Source organism: Anomaloglossus baeobatrachus, chromosome 5, assembly GCF_048569485.1.
Source record: "Anomaloglossus baeobatrachus isolate aAnoBae1 chromosome 5, aAnoBae1.hap1, whole genome shotgun sequence".
Classification (NCBI taxonomy): domain Eukaryota; kingdom Metazoa; phylum Chordata; class Amphibia; order Anura; family Aromobatidae; genus Anomaloglossus; species Anomaloglossus baeobatrachus.
Window position 1 is genome coordinate 441,239,974 of NC_134357.1, and position 17,002 is coordinate 441,256,975.

Sequence of the window (17,002 nt, forward strand, 5' to 3'; positions counted from 1 at the left end):
ATAGCTCTCACTGGGGGTAACAACACCACTTTCGGATGCTGTGTATAAAAAAAAAAAAACAGCCCCAAAACCCTACCCATCCTTCCCAGGAAATGCTGTTTATAGCTGCCTGTATGTGGGCGGAGAACTAAACCCCCAATCATTTACTTCCATTTTACTTGTCACTCGAGTCAAGCTCATTAGTTCAGGTCCCTATTGTGGAGAGACTGGGGTCAGTGGGTGCTCTCGTCCGCTGGCCCGACTGCCTTTAGAAAGACCACATGAACCAAGGCTCATCCCAACTGAAAGCTCGAATGCCTTCCCCGTGGGTAGATCACCAGAGCTTCTAATCTAAAGAGACATTAAGGCTATGTGCCCACGCTGCGGATTTTGCGCGGATTTTGCCGCGGATTTGCCGCGGATTTCCGGAAAATCTGCAGCAGCGGCACTTCCAAGCCATTTCAATGGCATTTTGGAAATGCTGTGTCCATGCTGCGGCTTTTTCCGCTGCGGATTTGCCGCGGATTTTGATCCGGAAAAATCTGCAGCATGTCAATTGTTTGGTGCAGATTTGGTGCGGATTTTTGGTTTTGAATGGGGAAAAAAAAAAAAAAATCCGCATCAAAATCCGCGGCAAATCCGCGGGTGCGGATTTGCCGCGAAAGTCGCGGATTTTCAGGCAGAAAAATCCGCAGGTACATTCTACCGTGGACACATAGCCTTACAGCGCTTTCATCCAGAAGTACTGAAAGCAGTGGATGAGAAAGACTGCATCCAAACCAATGAACCAGTGCCCAGCTCTTCCAGCCAAACAAAGGAGCAGAGAACTTTGCAGCCATCAGTTGCAAGATATTTTGTCAGTGACAAAGTTACTGTGACAATAACAGTAGATACATTTAAAAAACAGATCATAGAGCTTGTTGTAAAGGGTAGTGTGCCTATTTCATTATTTTCACAACCAGCTTTTGTGTGTCTGAATGGGGAAATAGCCCGCAAGCTTGGTGTTTCTCTGGAGAGAGAGAGAGTATTAGAAAATTAGTAATCGAAGAAGCTTTTAAACAAAAGGAAGAACTTAAAAAAACTCTCAAGGGACGCTTTCTGCTTCTTAACCCCTTCACGACCATGGACGGATATATCCTTCATGGAGCGTGTCCAGTTAAGCCCCGCCCCCTGTCGCGGGCAGGCAGCGGTCGGCACACATATCAGCTGTTTTCAACAGCTGATGTGTGCCTGCTAGCCGCGGGTGGAATCGTTTCCACCCGCGGCCATTAACCCCTTAAATCTTGCTGCCAAAGTCTGGCAGCAAGATCTAAATGTGAGCGGCCATGTTTTTTTACTTACCGCCGTCCCCACCGGAAGTCACGTGCGTGATCACGTGACTATCGGTGGTTGCCATCGTAGCACAGGGTCATGTGATGACGCCTGCAGCTATGATGTTTCACTTTCGTTTTCCCTCGGCCGAGAGCAGAGGGAAAAAGAAAGTGACTGTATCTGCTGTTTACAGCTGTATAGCTGTGATCAGCAGATAAATAATAGCAATCGGATTGCTGATCGCTATAGCCCCCTAGGTGAACTAGTAAAATTAAAAAAAAAAGTAAAAAAAAAAACACCTAAAAGTTCAAATCACCCCTCTTTCCACCCATTGAAAATTAAAGGGTTAAAAAATAAATAAGTATACACATATTTGGTATCGCCGTGTTCAGAAATGCCCGATCTATCAAAATATAAAATCAATTAATCTGATTGGTAAACAGCGTAGTGGCAAAAAATTTCCAAACGCCAAAATTACGTTTTTTGGTCGCCGCAAGTTTTACGCAAAATGCAATAACAGGCGATCAAAACGTAGCATCTGCGCAAAAATGGTACCATTAGAAACGTCAGCTCGAGACGCAAAAAATAAGCTGTCACTGAGCCATAGATCCCAAAAAATAAGAACGCTACGTGTTTCGGAAAATGGCGCAAAACGTGCGCCACTTTTATTGGACAAACTTGTGATTTTTTTTAACCCCTTAGATACAAGTAAACCTATACATGTTTGGTGTCTACAAACTTGCACCGACCTCAGGCATCATACCCACACATCAGTTTTACCATATAGTGAACACCGTGAATAAGATATCCCAAAAACTATTGTGCCATCACACTTTTTTTGCAATTTGGTATGGTTTCATTTAAAAGTAAAACTTGTCCCGCAAAAAACAAGCCCTCGTATGGCAAGATTGACGGAAAAATAAAAAAGTTACAGCTCTTGGAAGAAGGGGAGAAAAAACAAAAACGCAAAAACGGAAAGTGCCCCGGGGCTGAAGGTGTTAAAATGGATGCCTGCACACGTCACAGAGTGAACTATTTTGCCATCAATGTCTGATTTGTTTGTGACAAAAATGAGATAGTTCCCAAGACATTGGCAGTAAAAGACACCAAAGCTCATCACATCAGTGAGTTTCTCCAGGTCTTGGTGGAAAAGGTTCTGCAAGACTATGAACTTAAAAAAGAGCAAGTTCTTTCTGTCGTAACTGACAATGCTTCAAATATGATAAGTACTATTAAGCTAATGAATGAGAGTAATGATGGTGACCAGCAGCTAGAAGAACATTCTGGGTCCACAGACACAGAAATGTTTGAAATAGAGGAACACAGTATTGTAACTGAGGAGCAAACTGAAGTTGCTTCAGATCAGGGCCGGCTCCAGGTTTTTGTGGGCCCCGGGCGGAAGAGTCCCAGTGGGCCCCATAAACACGCAGACACACACACATACACAGATACATACACGCACATATACATATTTAAAGACAAACTCACAAAAATACATACACATACACATGTACGGGCAGGCACTGTACAGACCCAAAGCGGCCAACGGGCAGGCACTGAACGGGCAGGCACTGTACAGACCCAAAGCGGCCAACGGGCAGGCACTGTACGGGCAGGCACTGTACAGACCCAAAGCGGCCAACGGGCAGGCACTGTACGGGCAGGCACTGTACAAACCCAAAGCGGCCAGCGGGCAGGCACTGTAAGGGCAGGCACTGTACAGACCCAAAGCGGCCAACGGGCAGGCACTGTAAGGGCAGGCACTGTACAGACCCAAAGCGGCCAACAGGCAGGCACTGTAAGGGCAGGTACTGTATGTAAAATACATATAAACAGACAAATCTATACAGTCTTATACACTGACATACATAGATACACATCATACATGCATACATACAGAGACACACACTGCTATGCTGCATACATACATACATACAGACACACACATACTGCACTGCATGCATACATACATATAGACAGACACACACACACTGCTCTGCTACATACATACATACAGACACACACATACTGCACTGCATGCATACATACATATAGACAGACACACACACACTGCTCTGCTACATACATACATATAGACACACACATACTGCTCTGCTGCATGCATACATACATACAGACACACACACACACTGCTCTGCTGCATACATACATACAGACAGACACACATATACTGCTCTGCTGCATACATACATATAGACAGACAGACACATACTGCTCTGCATGCATACATACATACATACAGACAGACACGCATACTGCTCTTCTGCATACATACATACATACAGACAGACACGCATACTGCTCTGCATGCATACATACAGACAGACGCATACTGCTCTTCTGCATACATACATACAGACAGACACGCATACTGCTCTGCATGCATACAGACACGCATACTGCTCTGCTGCATACATACATGCATACATACAGACAGACACGCATATTGCTCTGCTGCATACATATATACATACATACAGACACGCATACTACTCTGCTACATATATACATACATACATACAGACACACACACACACTGCTCTGCTGCATACATACATACAGACAGACACACATATACTGCTCTGCTGCATACATACATATAGACAGACAGACACATACTGCTCTGCATGCATACATAGATACAGACAGACGTATACTGCTCTGCTGCATACATACATGCATACATACATACAGACAGACACGCATACTGCTCTTCTGCATACATACATACATACAGACAGACACGCATACTGCTCTGCATGCATACATACAGACAGACGCATACTGCTCTTCTGCATACATACATACATACAGACACGCATACTGCTCTGCATGCATACAGACACGCATACTGCTCTGCTGCATACATACATGCATACATACAGACAGACACGCATATTGCTCTGCTGCATATATACATACATACATACAGACACGCATACTACTCTGCTACATATATACATACATACATACAGACACGCATACTGCTCTGCTGCATATATACATACATACAGACACGCATACTGCTCTGCTGCATATATACATACATACATACACGCATACTGCTCTGCTGCATATATACATACATACATACAGACACGCATACTGCTCTGCTGCATATATACATACATACAGACACGCATACTGCTCTGCTGCATATATACACACATACAGACACGCATACTGCTCTGCTGCATATATACACACATACAGACACGCATACTGCTCTGCTGCATATATATATACATACATACATGACACGCATACTGCTCTGCTGCATATATACATACATACATACAGACACGCATACTGCTCTGCTGCATATATACATACATACAGACACGCATACTGCTCTGCTGCATATATACATACATACATACAGACACGCATACTGCTCTGCTGCATATATACATACATACAGACACGCATACTGCTCTGCTGCATACATACATACATACATACAGACACGCATACTGCTCTGCTGCATACATACATACATACATACAGACACGCATACTGCACTGCTGCATATATACATACATACATACAGACACGCATACTGCTCTGCTGCATATATACATACATACATACAGACACGCATACTGCTCTGCTGCATATATACATACATACAAACACACACCTTGCTCTGCGGGGCCCACACATGCGGCTCTGCGGGGCCTACACACGCGGCTCTGCGGGGCCCACACAAGCGACTCTGCAGGGCCCACACACGCGGCTCTGCGGGGCCCACACACGCGGCTCTGCAGGGCCCACACAAGCGGCTCTGCGGGGCCCACACAAGCGACTCTGCGGGGCCCACACACGCGGCTCTGCGGGGCCCACACACGCGGCTCTGCGGGGCCCACACACGCGGCTCTGCGGGGCGCACACACGCGGCTCTGCGGGGCCCACACACGCGGCTCTGCGGGGCCCACACACGCGGCTCTGCGGGGCGCACACACGCGGCTCTGCGGGGCCCACACAAGCGGCTCTGCGGGGCCCACACAAGCGGCTCTGCGGGGCCCACACACGCGGCTCTGCGGGGCCCACACAAGCGGCTCTGCGGGGCCCACACACGCGGCTCTGCGGGGCCCACACACGCGGCTCTGCGGGGCCCACACACGCGGCTCTGCGGGGCCCACACACGCGGCTCTGCGGGGCCCACACACGCGGCTCTGCGGGGCCCACACACGCGGCTCTGCGGGGCCCACACACGCGGTTCTGCGGGGCTCACACAAGCGACTCTGCAGGGCCCACACACGCGGCTCTGCGGGGCCCACACATGCGGCTCTGCGGGGCCCACACATGCACGGGGGGACAGGGAGGGGCGGGGAGGGAGTGATGTCCCACATACCGATCAGGTCACGGTGCAGATCGGGCCCACACAGCGCTGGAGGGAAGCGATGTGCTGGGGGTCGGAGGCTGGCACTGTGACTCCTTCATCTGTGCGACCGAGCAGGACGCCGGCCGGTAGCTCCGCCCACAGATGCTCAATGCAGGAGAACACAGTGAACACTGTGGTCTGCGAGCCTTAAAGGGCCGGCAGCCACAGTTTCCAGTGCCAAGGACTGCGGTCCCCGGAACTCGGCTCGGGGGCAGCAGAACTGACAAGGCCGAGTGGCCCCCCCCAGCTCTCCAGGGCCCCGGCATTTGCCCGGGTATGCCGCGTGCTGACGCCGGCCCTGCTTCAGATGAACAGCAACATGATAGTTTATGATCTTGTTATGATCTTGTTGAAACTGTGTCAATATGTTCTTTCATTCATCACATGCGCTGTGTTGTGCATACGCTACAGCTGGCTATAAGAGACAGTCTGCAAGAAGGACATGCTGCTGCACTGATTGGCAAGGTGAGAAAATTGGCTACTGTTGCCAGAACCCCTAAAGTTGACTCAATTTTGAAGAGACGTGCTGGAAAAGGGGCAATTATTGATCAAGCTACACGATGGGGCAGTACTTACTTAATGATTCAGCGCTTGGTTGAACTGAAAACCTTTCTTGTAGACATGGCTAACCCTCAACTGACGCTAAATGAAAGTCAGTGGAATCAGGTGACTGAGCTGGAAAAATTGCTTGACCACCCATTTACAGTGACTAAAAAATTACAAGCAGAGGACTTAACTCCAGGTATTTTCTTAAAGGAGTGGAAGAACCTGATGTTTCGCTTGGAGGAGGGTTAATTGCAAGTGGCATTGCTTCATCAATGAAACGGAGAGAGGAGCTACTATTACAAAATAAGATTCTTTTGGCAGCTGTTTATGTAGAGCCTATGCATCGGATTCTTCTAGATGATCAACAGCTAAGTAAAGGAAAAGAAGCTCTGTTTGAAATAGAAGTAAGGATGAAAGGGTTGCAGAACAGTCAGGAGGAACAAGAAGAATTTGGTCGTCCTGCCACATCTTCACCCTCATCATCAACTGATGAAGAATTTAATTTCGAAAAATATTTGGATCACAAGGACCGTGCAAAGCGTTCCCGCATAGAAGAGTCATCCCCATCAAGGAACACAGCCAGTACATTTCAGCAGAATTTTTCATGTGCACTAAAAGAAATTGAGAAATGTGACCGTTCATCAAAAATAACAGTGCAACAAGCGATTCCCCTGTATCCTGACATTGTCAGAGATGTTGCCCGAGTGGTTACTGCTTTGCCACCAACACAAGTTACTGTAGAGAGGTTGTTCTCTGCTCTCAAAATAATTAGATCAGATTTGAGGGCATCCATGAAGGAGGATCTGACAGAGGCAATACTTTTTCTGAGGACAAATTTATAGATTTATTCTTATTAACTGCATAAAAGTGTTTATTGCATATTTACTTACAGTTTAGAAAAGTTTAGAAAAGTTATTTGCTATATTCTAATTGTATTATTATAAATGTAGTTTTTGCTCTAAGTGGTCTGATTACTTATATGATGGTGAGAAACTGAATAAGCACGATGTTAATATTTTACAACAGTAAATTTGTTGTTATGAATTGGCCATTTATGAAGGAGTCGGAGCCGGAGTCGGAGCCGGAGCCTGATAAAATCCAGGAGTCGGAGTCGCAACTGTGGCTTACCGACTCCACAGTCCTTTGGGGATCACAATGACTCAACAAACACAAGTTAACACACCACAGGGATCCATGTCTGGTCAAGAATATTAACCCCTGATCGACATTTTACACACCTATTGACTAATATGGGGATTGAGAATAAGTTCAGGTCAAGTCTGGGTCCCAAAACAAACTTAACTAATCCTACCGAATCCGGACATCTGGGTCCGCTCATCTCTACAAGTATGCTGTTGGCACATCGCAGGAAGACGATGGCTGCCCAATTGGTAACCCTACTAGGAACACAACACTGTCAGAAATTGAAAGTGGCATTTAATTAGTCACACAGCAGCAGTAATTAGCAGCCTGAGCCGCCAGTTAGAAGCAGACGCCATCTGCATAACACATGTGGCCAATTGTCCGAAGCATGCTATGTCTGCCTTATATACTACATCTCAATAAATTAGAATACCAAAAAGTTAAATTTCACTAATTCAATACAAAAAAGGGAAACACATATATATTGAGTCATTACAAACAGTGATCTATTTCAAGTGTTTATTTCTGTTAACGTTGATGATTATGGCTTACAGCAAATGAAAACCCAAAAGTTGTTATCTCAGAAAATTAGAATAATTACACAAAACACCTGCAAAAGCTTCCTAAGCGTTTAAAATGGTCCCTTAGTCTGGTTCAGTAGGCTACACAATCATGGGGAAGACTGCTGACTTGACAGATGTGGAGTGTGTCAATGAATGCCTTCTGTACAAGGGGGGTAAGCCACAAAAGGTCATTGCTAAAGAAGTCGGCTGTTCAAAGAGTGCTGTATGCTAGCATATTATTGGAAAGTTGAGTGGAAGGAAAAAGTTTGGTATAAAAAGGTGCACAAGCAACTGGGATATCCGCAGCCTTGATAGGATTGTTAAGAAAAGGCCATTCAAAAGTTTGGGGGAGATTCACAAGGAGAGGACTGCTGCTAGAGTCAGTGCTTCAAGAGCCACCACACACAGACATATCCTAAACATGGGCTACAACTGTCACATTCATTTTGTCAAGCCACTCATGACAAATTGACAATGCCAGAAGCGTCTTACCTGGGCCAAGGAGAAAAAAAAGAACTGGACTGTTGCTCAGTGGTCCAAGGTGTTATTTCCAGATGAAAGTAAATTTTGCATTTCATTTGGAAATCGCGGTCCCAGAGTCTGGAGGAAGAGTGGAGAGGCCACAAACCAAGCTGCTTGAGGTCTAGTGTGAAGTTTCCACAATCAGTGATGGTTTGGGGAGCCATGTCATCTGCTGGTGTAGGTCCACTGTGTTTTATCAAGACCAAAGTCACCTCAGCCGCTTACTAGGACATTTTAGAGCACTTCATGCCTCCCTTTGCTGACAAGCTTTTTAGAGATGGAAATTTCATTTTCCAGCAGGACTTGGCACCTGTCCACACTGCCAAAAGTACCAATACCTGGTTTAATAACCACAGTATCACTGTGCTTGATTGGCCAGCAAACTCGCCTGACCTAAAGCCCATAGAGAATCTATGCGGTATTGTCAAGAGGAAGATGAGAGACACCAGACCCAACAATGCAGATGAGCTGAAGGCTGCTATCAAATCAACCTGGGCACCCATAACACCTCAGCAGTGCCACAGGCTGATCGCTCCATGCCACGCCACATTGATGCAGTAATTCATGCAAAAGGAGCCTCAACCAAATATTGACACGGAGAAAAAGCTGTGGAAAAACAAGCGCATAGGGTCTTACCCCAATATGTGAGGGGTGGGGGTGGGGGAGTGAAACTACTCACCAGATGTAGTTGTGAGAAGCCACAACTACTGTAATCGCATGTATCACACAATCCAAGGCTGCAGCCACCAAAACGGTAGATAACAGAGAGCACAAGAGAGTGGTGTTTTAATGCCGCGCCAATAGATCACTTCAGATGATGTTCAGACCAGTGTTACTTTATTGTTTTCCAGGTCAACGCGTTTCTGGGGCATCTGCCCCCTTCATCAGGACCACCAAAGAAACAGATAACATCCAATCTCAATTCTCCCAGAAACGCGTTGACCTGGAAAACAATAAAGTAACACTGGTCTGAACATCATCTGAAGTGATCTATTGGCGCGGCATTAAAACACCACTCTCTTGTGCTCTCTGTTATCAACCAAATATTGAGGCATTTACTGTACAGACTTTTCAGTAGACCCACATTTCTGAGTTTAACCATTTTTTCAGTTGGTCTTATCTAATATTCTAATTTTCTGAGATAATGACTTTTGGGTTTTCATTGGCTGTAAGCCATAATGATCAACATTAACAGAAATAAACCTTTGGAATGGATCATTCTGTAATGACTCTATATAATATATGCGTATCCTTTTGTATTCAATTACTGAAATAAATGTAACTTTTTGATGATATTCTAATTTATTGAGATGCACTTGTATTTCTTACTGTGAAGGGAATTGTGAACACAACCTTAGCTTTATGGCTTATCACCCAACTCTCACGGGATGACCAGATATGCAGAAACATCACCCCTCTACTATATAATGAGATACTCTTAGCATTCAGGGGCCCCAGAAAACCAAGTAACACAGATAAAACTACGGTATAATATTTTAACCTCTTATTTTCTTTTACAGTCGCAGCCACAACAACCTGCGGATCACCCGGATCCTGAAGTGTTTGGGGGAGATGGGATACGATCATTTCCAGGCCCCTCTGGTCCAGTTTTTCTTGGAGGAGACCTTGTGTAATAACCAGCTACCCAACGTAAAAAGAAGTGTCCTGGACTATTTCATGTTCGCTGTGAAGGACAAGCAGCAGCGCAGAAAGCTAGTGCACTTCGCCTGGGAGAATAACAAATCCCAGGAATTGCTTATCTGTAGGCCAGGGGAGAAGCTCCGAAATTACACACTTAAGAGATGGAAGGAAAATGAAAGGACAACCGAAGAAATGGAAGATGAAAAAACAAACCCTCCCAGTAATGATCTACACCAGTATCACCAGCAGAAGACCAGGACTGTTGGGGACATGGAAGACTATGGCACACCTGGTGTGGGCTGCACAAGGGACTATCAAGCTTCAGAACATAAAGATGGCATGACTAGCTCAAGAAATGACAAACAGACAATACAGGACAATAGTTCCAGAAACAGTAAGCTGATAATAGAGATTAATAGCTCAAGGAATAAGAAGGAGGTTACAGAAAGCATTAGCCTCGTACACCATAAAAAGCTGTTAACACAGGAGACTTGGAAACGAAATGAGGGGCTGACAACAGTGAAAACTAGCTTTGTTAATAAGAACAAGACAACAAGGAGTACCAATCAAGAAAATAAGACGAAATCCAAAAAAACTGGGATGTTTAAAGCTGAAAGCCCTGAAAATGAGGAAGGTCCGAATTTGTTCTCAGGGATCAGAGCTAAGGGCAAAAATATTTTTAAAGTGACTTTTATTTTTTGTCTTGTGTTTTTTGCCATTTTTTCACTACATTTTTTTATTATGCACACAGATTGATGACTATTGAGCAAAATCAAAGATGCTGTTTTTTCTTGCCTTATTAATGCTTTTACACCTTTTCAGTGCAAAAAGTTACAAAATTCTTTTAAATGATGCATCTTCGTGTTCAACGGAGCAAAAACAAAAATTACTGTAACTCGATTTTTTAGTATACTGGAGTACAACTGTACAAAAAAATCATTTAAATCCTACAAGAAAAACTGTACAAACACAAATCTAGAAAAATGAAGAAAACTATTGAACAACAGGTGAAATAAACATTAAAAAGTGGGAGACCAGCAGGTGGCGCCACACTGGAAACGCTGGTGGCAGGAGGCAAGTTATGCAATAATTAAAAATTATAAATAATCAGCAGAAATATTTAAGTGTCAATTAAAAAAAGTACAATGACTGGACCCCAGTAGAATAAAGTTCATATAGTGGGAAATAATGAATATATGCAGCCAGCTATATGTGTGGCGCCCTGGACTAGCCAGGTCGTCACAGGTACTGCAACAACACACCCCACACCCCGAGATAGGCACATCAGCCAGACACCAAATCCTTGTTGCCTCCCTCCAGGGGCTGATGTCCACACCAGGTGGGGTGGAGCCAGGTGGTTGGCCCCACCCACTGAGGAGTTCACAGTCCTGGAGGCGGGAAAGGAAGGCAGTTCAGTAAGGGAGGTCAAAGGCTATGTGCGCACTTTCAATTTTCACCTGCGTTTCAGGTGCGTTTAGGATCAGTTTTGAACTGCAGCGTTTTTTGTGCCCAAATGCATGCGTTTTGGTTTTCCATTAAAGAAAATGAGAATTCATGATTTCTTGTCCGCACTTTGCGTTTCCAAACGCATCTCAAAATTTGCATAAGTTTGGTCAAAAACCATGCGTTCAGAAAAGGACCCTGTCAATTGTTTTTGCCATTTGTGGTGCGTTTTGTTAACATTGAAGTCAATGAGAAGTAGCAAAAAGCAAGAAATATCAAAATTCCTGCGTTTTACCTGCTTTTTCATTGCAGAAAACATGCGTTTTGGACTACCAAAACGCATGCTTTTTGAACATCAAAATAATTATTTGATATGTCCCTTTACACACACACATAATCCGACAATTAAATTTAAGAATAATATGCATTTATTGCTATTTTACCGATAAAATGTATATTAACGCTATAATTTTATTAAATATATCTTTTTCCATTATTTTTCCCATTAATATAGATTTGTCCCTTTTTTTTCTCTTTTTTCATTCTGTTTGATTATTTAATCTTTATTTAGCAGTGTTTTGATGTTCAAAACGCATCTGTGAAAACGCATGTCGAAACGCATGGAAAAAGCGCTAAAAACGCATCTAAAACGCAGTAAATACGCATGCGTTTTCTGCGTTAAATTTCTGAAAAAGGCAACTTTGGCTAAATCAATTAAGGCTAAAACGTGCGTTTACAACTGCATGTAGGACAACGGAAAGTGCGCACATAGCCAAAAGAGTGAGGAGTAAAGTGGTAGTAAAGGAGCAGACTGACCGTGTCCGGGTACGTGGCCCGGGCACCAAGAGCAAGGTTGGCAGATGGTGGTGGCCGTCTGCAGGAGAGGTAGATCAACGCGGAACCGTAGGACCGGGGACGGGCGGTGGCCCGCCGGTACCGAACTGGGGAGCGAAGTGAAGCCAGCACAGATCGGCAGGGCCTGCGGACCCCGACCAGGCTTGGAGTCGCCGTGTTAAACAGGTCAAATCCGTTAGTGACCGGAACCCCAGGGGTTTCCAAACAGCCAAGACCCGATTGAAGGCAACCGTCCAAACAGCGAAAGGGAAATACAGCTACCGCCACAGCTAGAGTTCCCAGGGCCAGAGCCTGTGGGCAAAAGGGCTCCTCCGGCATATATCCACGCTGTAGAGCGGGTTACCGGTGGAAAGCCATCGGACCGAAGTTACACAAAAGGTGCAGGGAAAGGCAGCCACCACCAACCGTCCGGGAGAAATCACAGCAGCCGGCTGCGGAACCCGTCCATCCAGCCGTTTGTTTTACCAGAGACTCTGCATCCATTCTTGGCTGAGTGAGTACCACCGTGCCATCCGGCACCGCGCTGCCCCCGCGACCCTGCACCTCACCAACCGTGCCTCACCTCACCGGGCCCCGGGACAACCAACCCCCTACCCACGGAGGGGGAAACAACATCCCAGCTGCTCCCTGCCATCGCTCCCGGGATCCCCGTCACCAGCAGCGGTGGTGCCCCAACCTCACCACAAACTGTGGGTGACGTCACGGACCAAATCCCCAAACCAAACCACCCCTTTCACTCGCAGGCGAGGAGCGCTGCTCGAGTCCCCAGATCCGGCCCACCGCTCGAGCCACCGAGCAGCAGGAGCGCCGGACCCGAGCGTGGTGAGCGCAGCGCCCTCCGCGCCCGCGACATATGCAGCAGGTGTCACCATCAGAAGTAAGAAAAGGACTGATGGCACTTCCTAACTTTCTAATGTGAACAGGTGCATACTGAGCTTTAAACAAAGGAACAAAAGAGACAGTTGCACTCTGCATGTGGAACCTGTGGAACAATGAATATAGGAATATAGACATGCATTACTGTTAGGAAAAACACATGTAAAAATTTAGATACTTAGCACACCATAAAAATGGCGAGTTTTATGTGAGCCCAACAGCCAATGCCAAGGCGACATCTTATTGTTGATATCTCAATTTTTGCATGTTTTTCATAGCTGTAATGCATGTCTTTATTCTCATATTCATTGTTACACATATCCTAGCACTGCAGAGTGCAACTGTCTTTTTCTCACCATCAGAAGTATTAAAAATTCAAGTAACAATAAAGTCAAATACTGTTCACAAAAGTGGTGTGCAGATACAGTATATATTATCTTGTATATGTCTAACTATGTCACAGTAAAAAAAAAGTACCGTAGAGGGTAATAGTAAGGTAAAACACAGTTCACATAGTGCATATAATGAAGCATATATATCTGTATATAGAGAAAAGTCACAGGTAGAAGGTATACAAAAGGGATCAAGATAGCATAGTAAAGGTAATCACCTCCTGCAGAGCATAGTGCCAAACCCCGGCATATCTTTCAACATACTCACCTTCTTCTGAGGGTGACCACCATTATTTGTAGTGTATTGACACCTGCTGGTCTCCCACTTTTTAATATTCTTTATTTCACCTTTTGATCAGGGGTTTGTCACTACGCTCTGCATGAGGTAATTACTTTTCCTATGTTACCTTGATCCCTTCTCTATACCGTCTGTGAGTTTTCACTATACACAGCTATATATTCTTAGTTATATACAATACTAGCTGTAGTACCCGGGCGTTGCCCGGGATAGTAACTATCTCTCTTTCTCTCTCCCAGTCTCTGTCTGTGTCACTATCTGTCTGTCTCTTTCCTTGCCTGTCTGTGTCTATGTCTCTGTCTGTCTGTTTCTATCTCTCTGTCTGTATTTGTATGAGTCTATCTCAATCTCTGTATCTGTCTGTCTCTCTCTATCTCTGTGTGTGTCTGTCTCTTTCCCCGGCTGTCTCTTTGCCCGGGCTGTCTCTTTCCCCGTCTGTCTATGTCTGTCTGTCTTTTTCTGTCTCTCTCTCTCTCTGTCTCACCACCCACATCTTATTGCCTCACACATATGCTTCTTATACTAACAGTTTATTTTGTTCCTATAGCAACCACTGACAGTTGTTATTAACTGCTGTAGCTCCCAGCTCCATTCAGTTTAATGGATGCAGGATTTTTGGAAAGTAACTGTAAAGGGCGGGGTTAAATTTTCCCACCCAAACATAGTCTATGACGTTCCCTGAGTCACATGGAGTGTCTGTGCAAAATTACATGATTGTAAATGCGACGGTTCGGATTCCTTTAGCGGACATACATACATACATACATACACACACACACACTCAGCTTTATATATTAGATGTGAACAGTGTTGTACTTTATCGTTACCTGGGTACATACAGTACTTACCTTAGTACTATGACACATGATATATAACTTTTATACTTTTATATGCCTGTGAGTTTTAGCTACTTTTGTACTTTTTTTTTGCTACTTTTAGGGACACAAATCTTTTTAATCTAATATATAAAGCTGAGTGTGTGTGTGTGTGTGTGTGTGTGTGTGTGTGTGTGTGTGTCCGGGATTGGCATCCGCACCGTCGCAGCTACAGCCACAAAATTTTGCAAACTCCCACTTCTGAACCCCGAGAGCGTCATAGGCTATGTTTTGAGGGGAAATTTTAACCCTGTTCTTTACAGTTATTCACCAAATAAACTGCCTCCATTAAAGCGAATGGAGCTGGCAGCCACAGTGCAGCCAGAACTTCAGAAGAATGCGCAGCCATGCCCTTATATGGAATGTTGGTGTGTCACAATGCAGCCAGGAAAGGAGGCAGACACAGACAGAGTAAGAGACAGACACAAAGAGACAGACACAGACAAAGAGACAGACTGACAGGGAAAGAGACAGACAGGGGAAGAGAGGGAAAGAGAGAGACAGGTTAAGAGACAAGCACAGACAGGTAAAGAGACAGACACAGACAAAGAGACAGAGACAGACACAGGGAAACAGACAGACAGGGAAAGAGAGGGAAAGAGACAGACAGGGAAAGTGACAGAGATAGACAGACAAGGAAAGAGATAGATAGACAGACGGAGAAAGAGACAGACAGTCAGAGACAGACAGGGAAAGAGACAGACAGACAAAGATAGAGAGAAAGACAGAAAGATATATACAGAGGGGGACACAGACAGAGAATGGGAGCGAAACAGAGAGACAGTTACTATCCCGGGCGTTAATATATTCTATTTATACATTCTATCCCGGGAATGTTAATACATTATATTTTGCTAACAGCAGTTATTAACCCGGGCGAAGCAGGGTAGTACAGCTAGTTATTTATATAATCTTTAAAGGGAACCTGTCACCAGGATTTTCCCCTATAAACTGCGGCCAGCACCAGTGAGCTCTTATATACCGCATTCTAGAATACAGTATATAATAGCCCAGGCCGATCTGTATAATATAAAAAAGACCTTTATTATACTCACCTGTGGCTCGGTTCGGGTCCAATGGGCATCACTGCTGTCGGGTCCAGCACCTCATCTATCTCGTGCAGTCACCGTCCTCCTTCCCAGCTCCATGTGGATGACGCATCCTACGTCATCCACACAGAGACTACCATTGCTCTCCTGCGCAGGCGCACTTTGATCTGCCCTGCTCAGGGAAGATCAAAGTATTGTAGTGCGCATGTGCAGGCGTTATTTTCCCTTTCCCTGCGCCTGTGCATTACAGTAGTTTGCTCTGCCCTTAGCTGGGCTTATCAAAGTCCACATGCGGAAGACTGCAATGGAGGCCTCTCTGTGAATGACATAGGATGCGTCATCTACATCTTTACGAAGGAGGACAGCGATCGCAAGGAGAGGAGGCTCCGGACCAAGACCAACAACGCTTATTGGACCTGACCGCCCCGCAGGTGAGTATAATTAAAGCTCTTTTATATGTTATACAGAGCGGACACATATGCCTGGACTCGTATTCTGGAATGCTGTAAATAAGAGCTCACTGGTGGTGGCCGTAGCTTAAAGAGGAAAATCCTGGTGACAGGTTCCCTTTAATTACTGCACAGCTTACCTCCTGCCACCAGCCTTTGTAGTGTGGCGCCAACTGATGGTTTCCCATTTTTTAATGTCTTTTATTTCACCTGTTAATGAATAAAGTTTTCTGTATTTTTCTGTTTGTGTTTGTACAGTTTTTCTTGTAAGATTTACTACATATTAATGTACGTAATCTTAATTTATGGCGAATAACATAATCAGGCACAAACATTTCGAGCAGGATTTTTTACCTCTACATGTGTCAGATTTGATGATGAATGAAAAGCATGCTCACATTGTAAAAAAACAAACAAAAAATAAAAACAAAACACTTTTTTTAACCATCATGAATGGATTTTGAGTTTGTACAATTTTAATTGTAGGATTTAATTCATATTACTGTACACAATCTTAATTTATCCAAGGATGTTAAGCCCCTTTCACACATAGCGACGCAGCAGTGATCACGACGGGCGACCTGACCTTATCAGGATCGCTGCTGCGTCGTTACATGGTCGCTGGTGAGCTGTCAAACAGGCAGATCTCACCAGC

At 44.9% G+C, this 17,002-nt stretch overlaps 1 protein-coding gene across 1 annotated transcript in view; it reads left to right on the forward strand.

Moving 5' to 3' along the window:
• The window catches only part of LOC142312790 (uncharacterized), a 60,844-nt gene that overhangs the window by 32,931 nt on the left and 10,911 nt on the right, over window positions 1–17,002 (forward strand). The window contains exon 6 of the mRNA XM_075351779.1: window positions 9,990–10,744. Within this exon, the coding sequence (XP_075207894.1) occupies window positions 9,990–10,744 (755 nt within the window). The remainder of the gene's footprint in view (window positions 1–9,989; window positions 10,745–17,002) is intronic.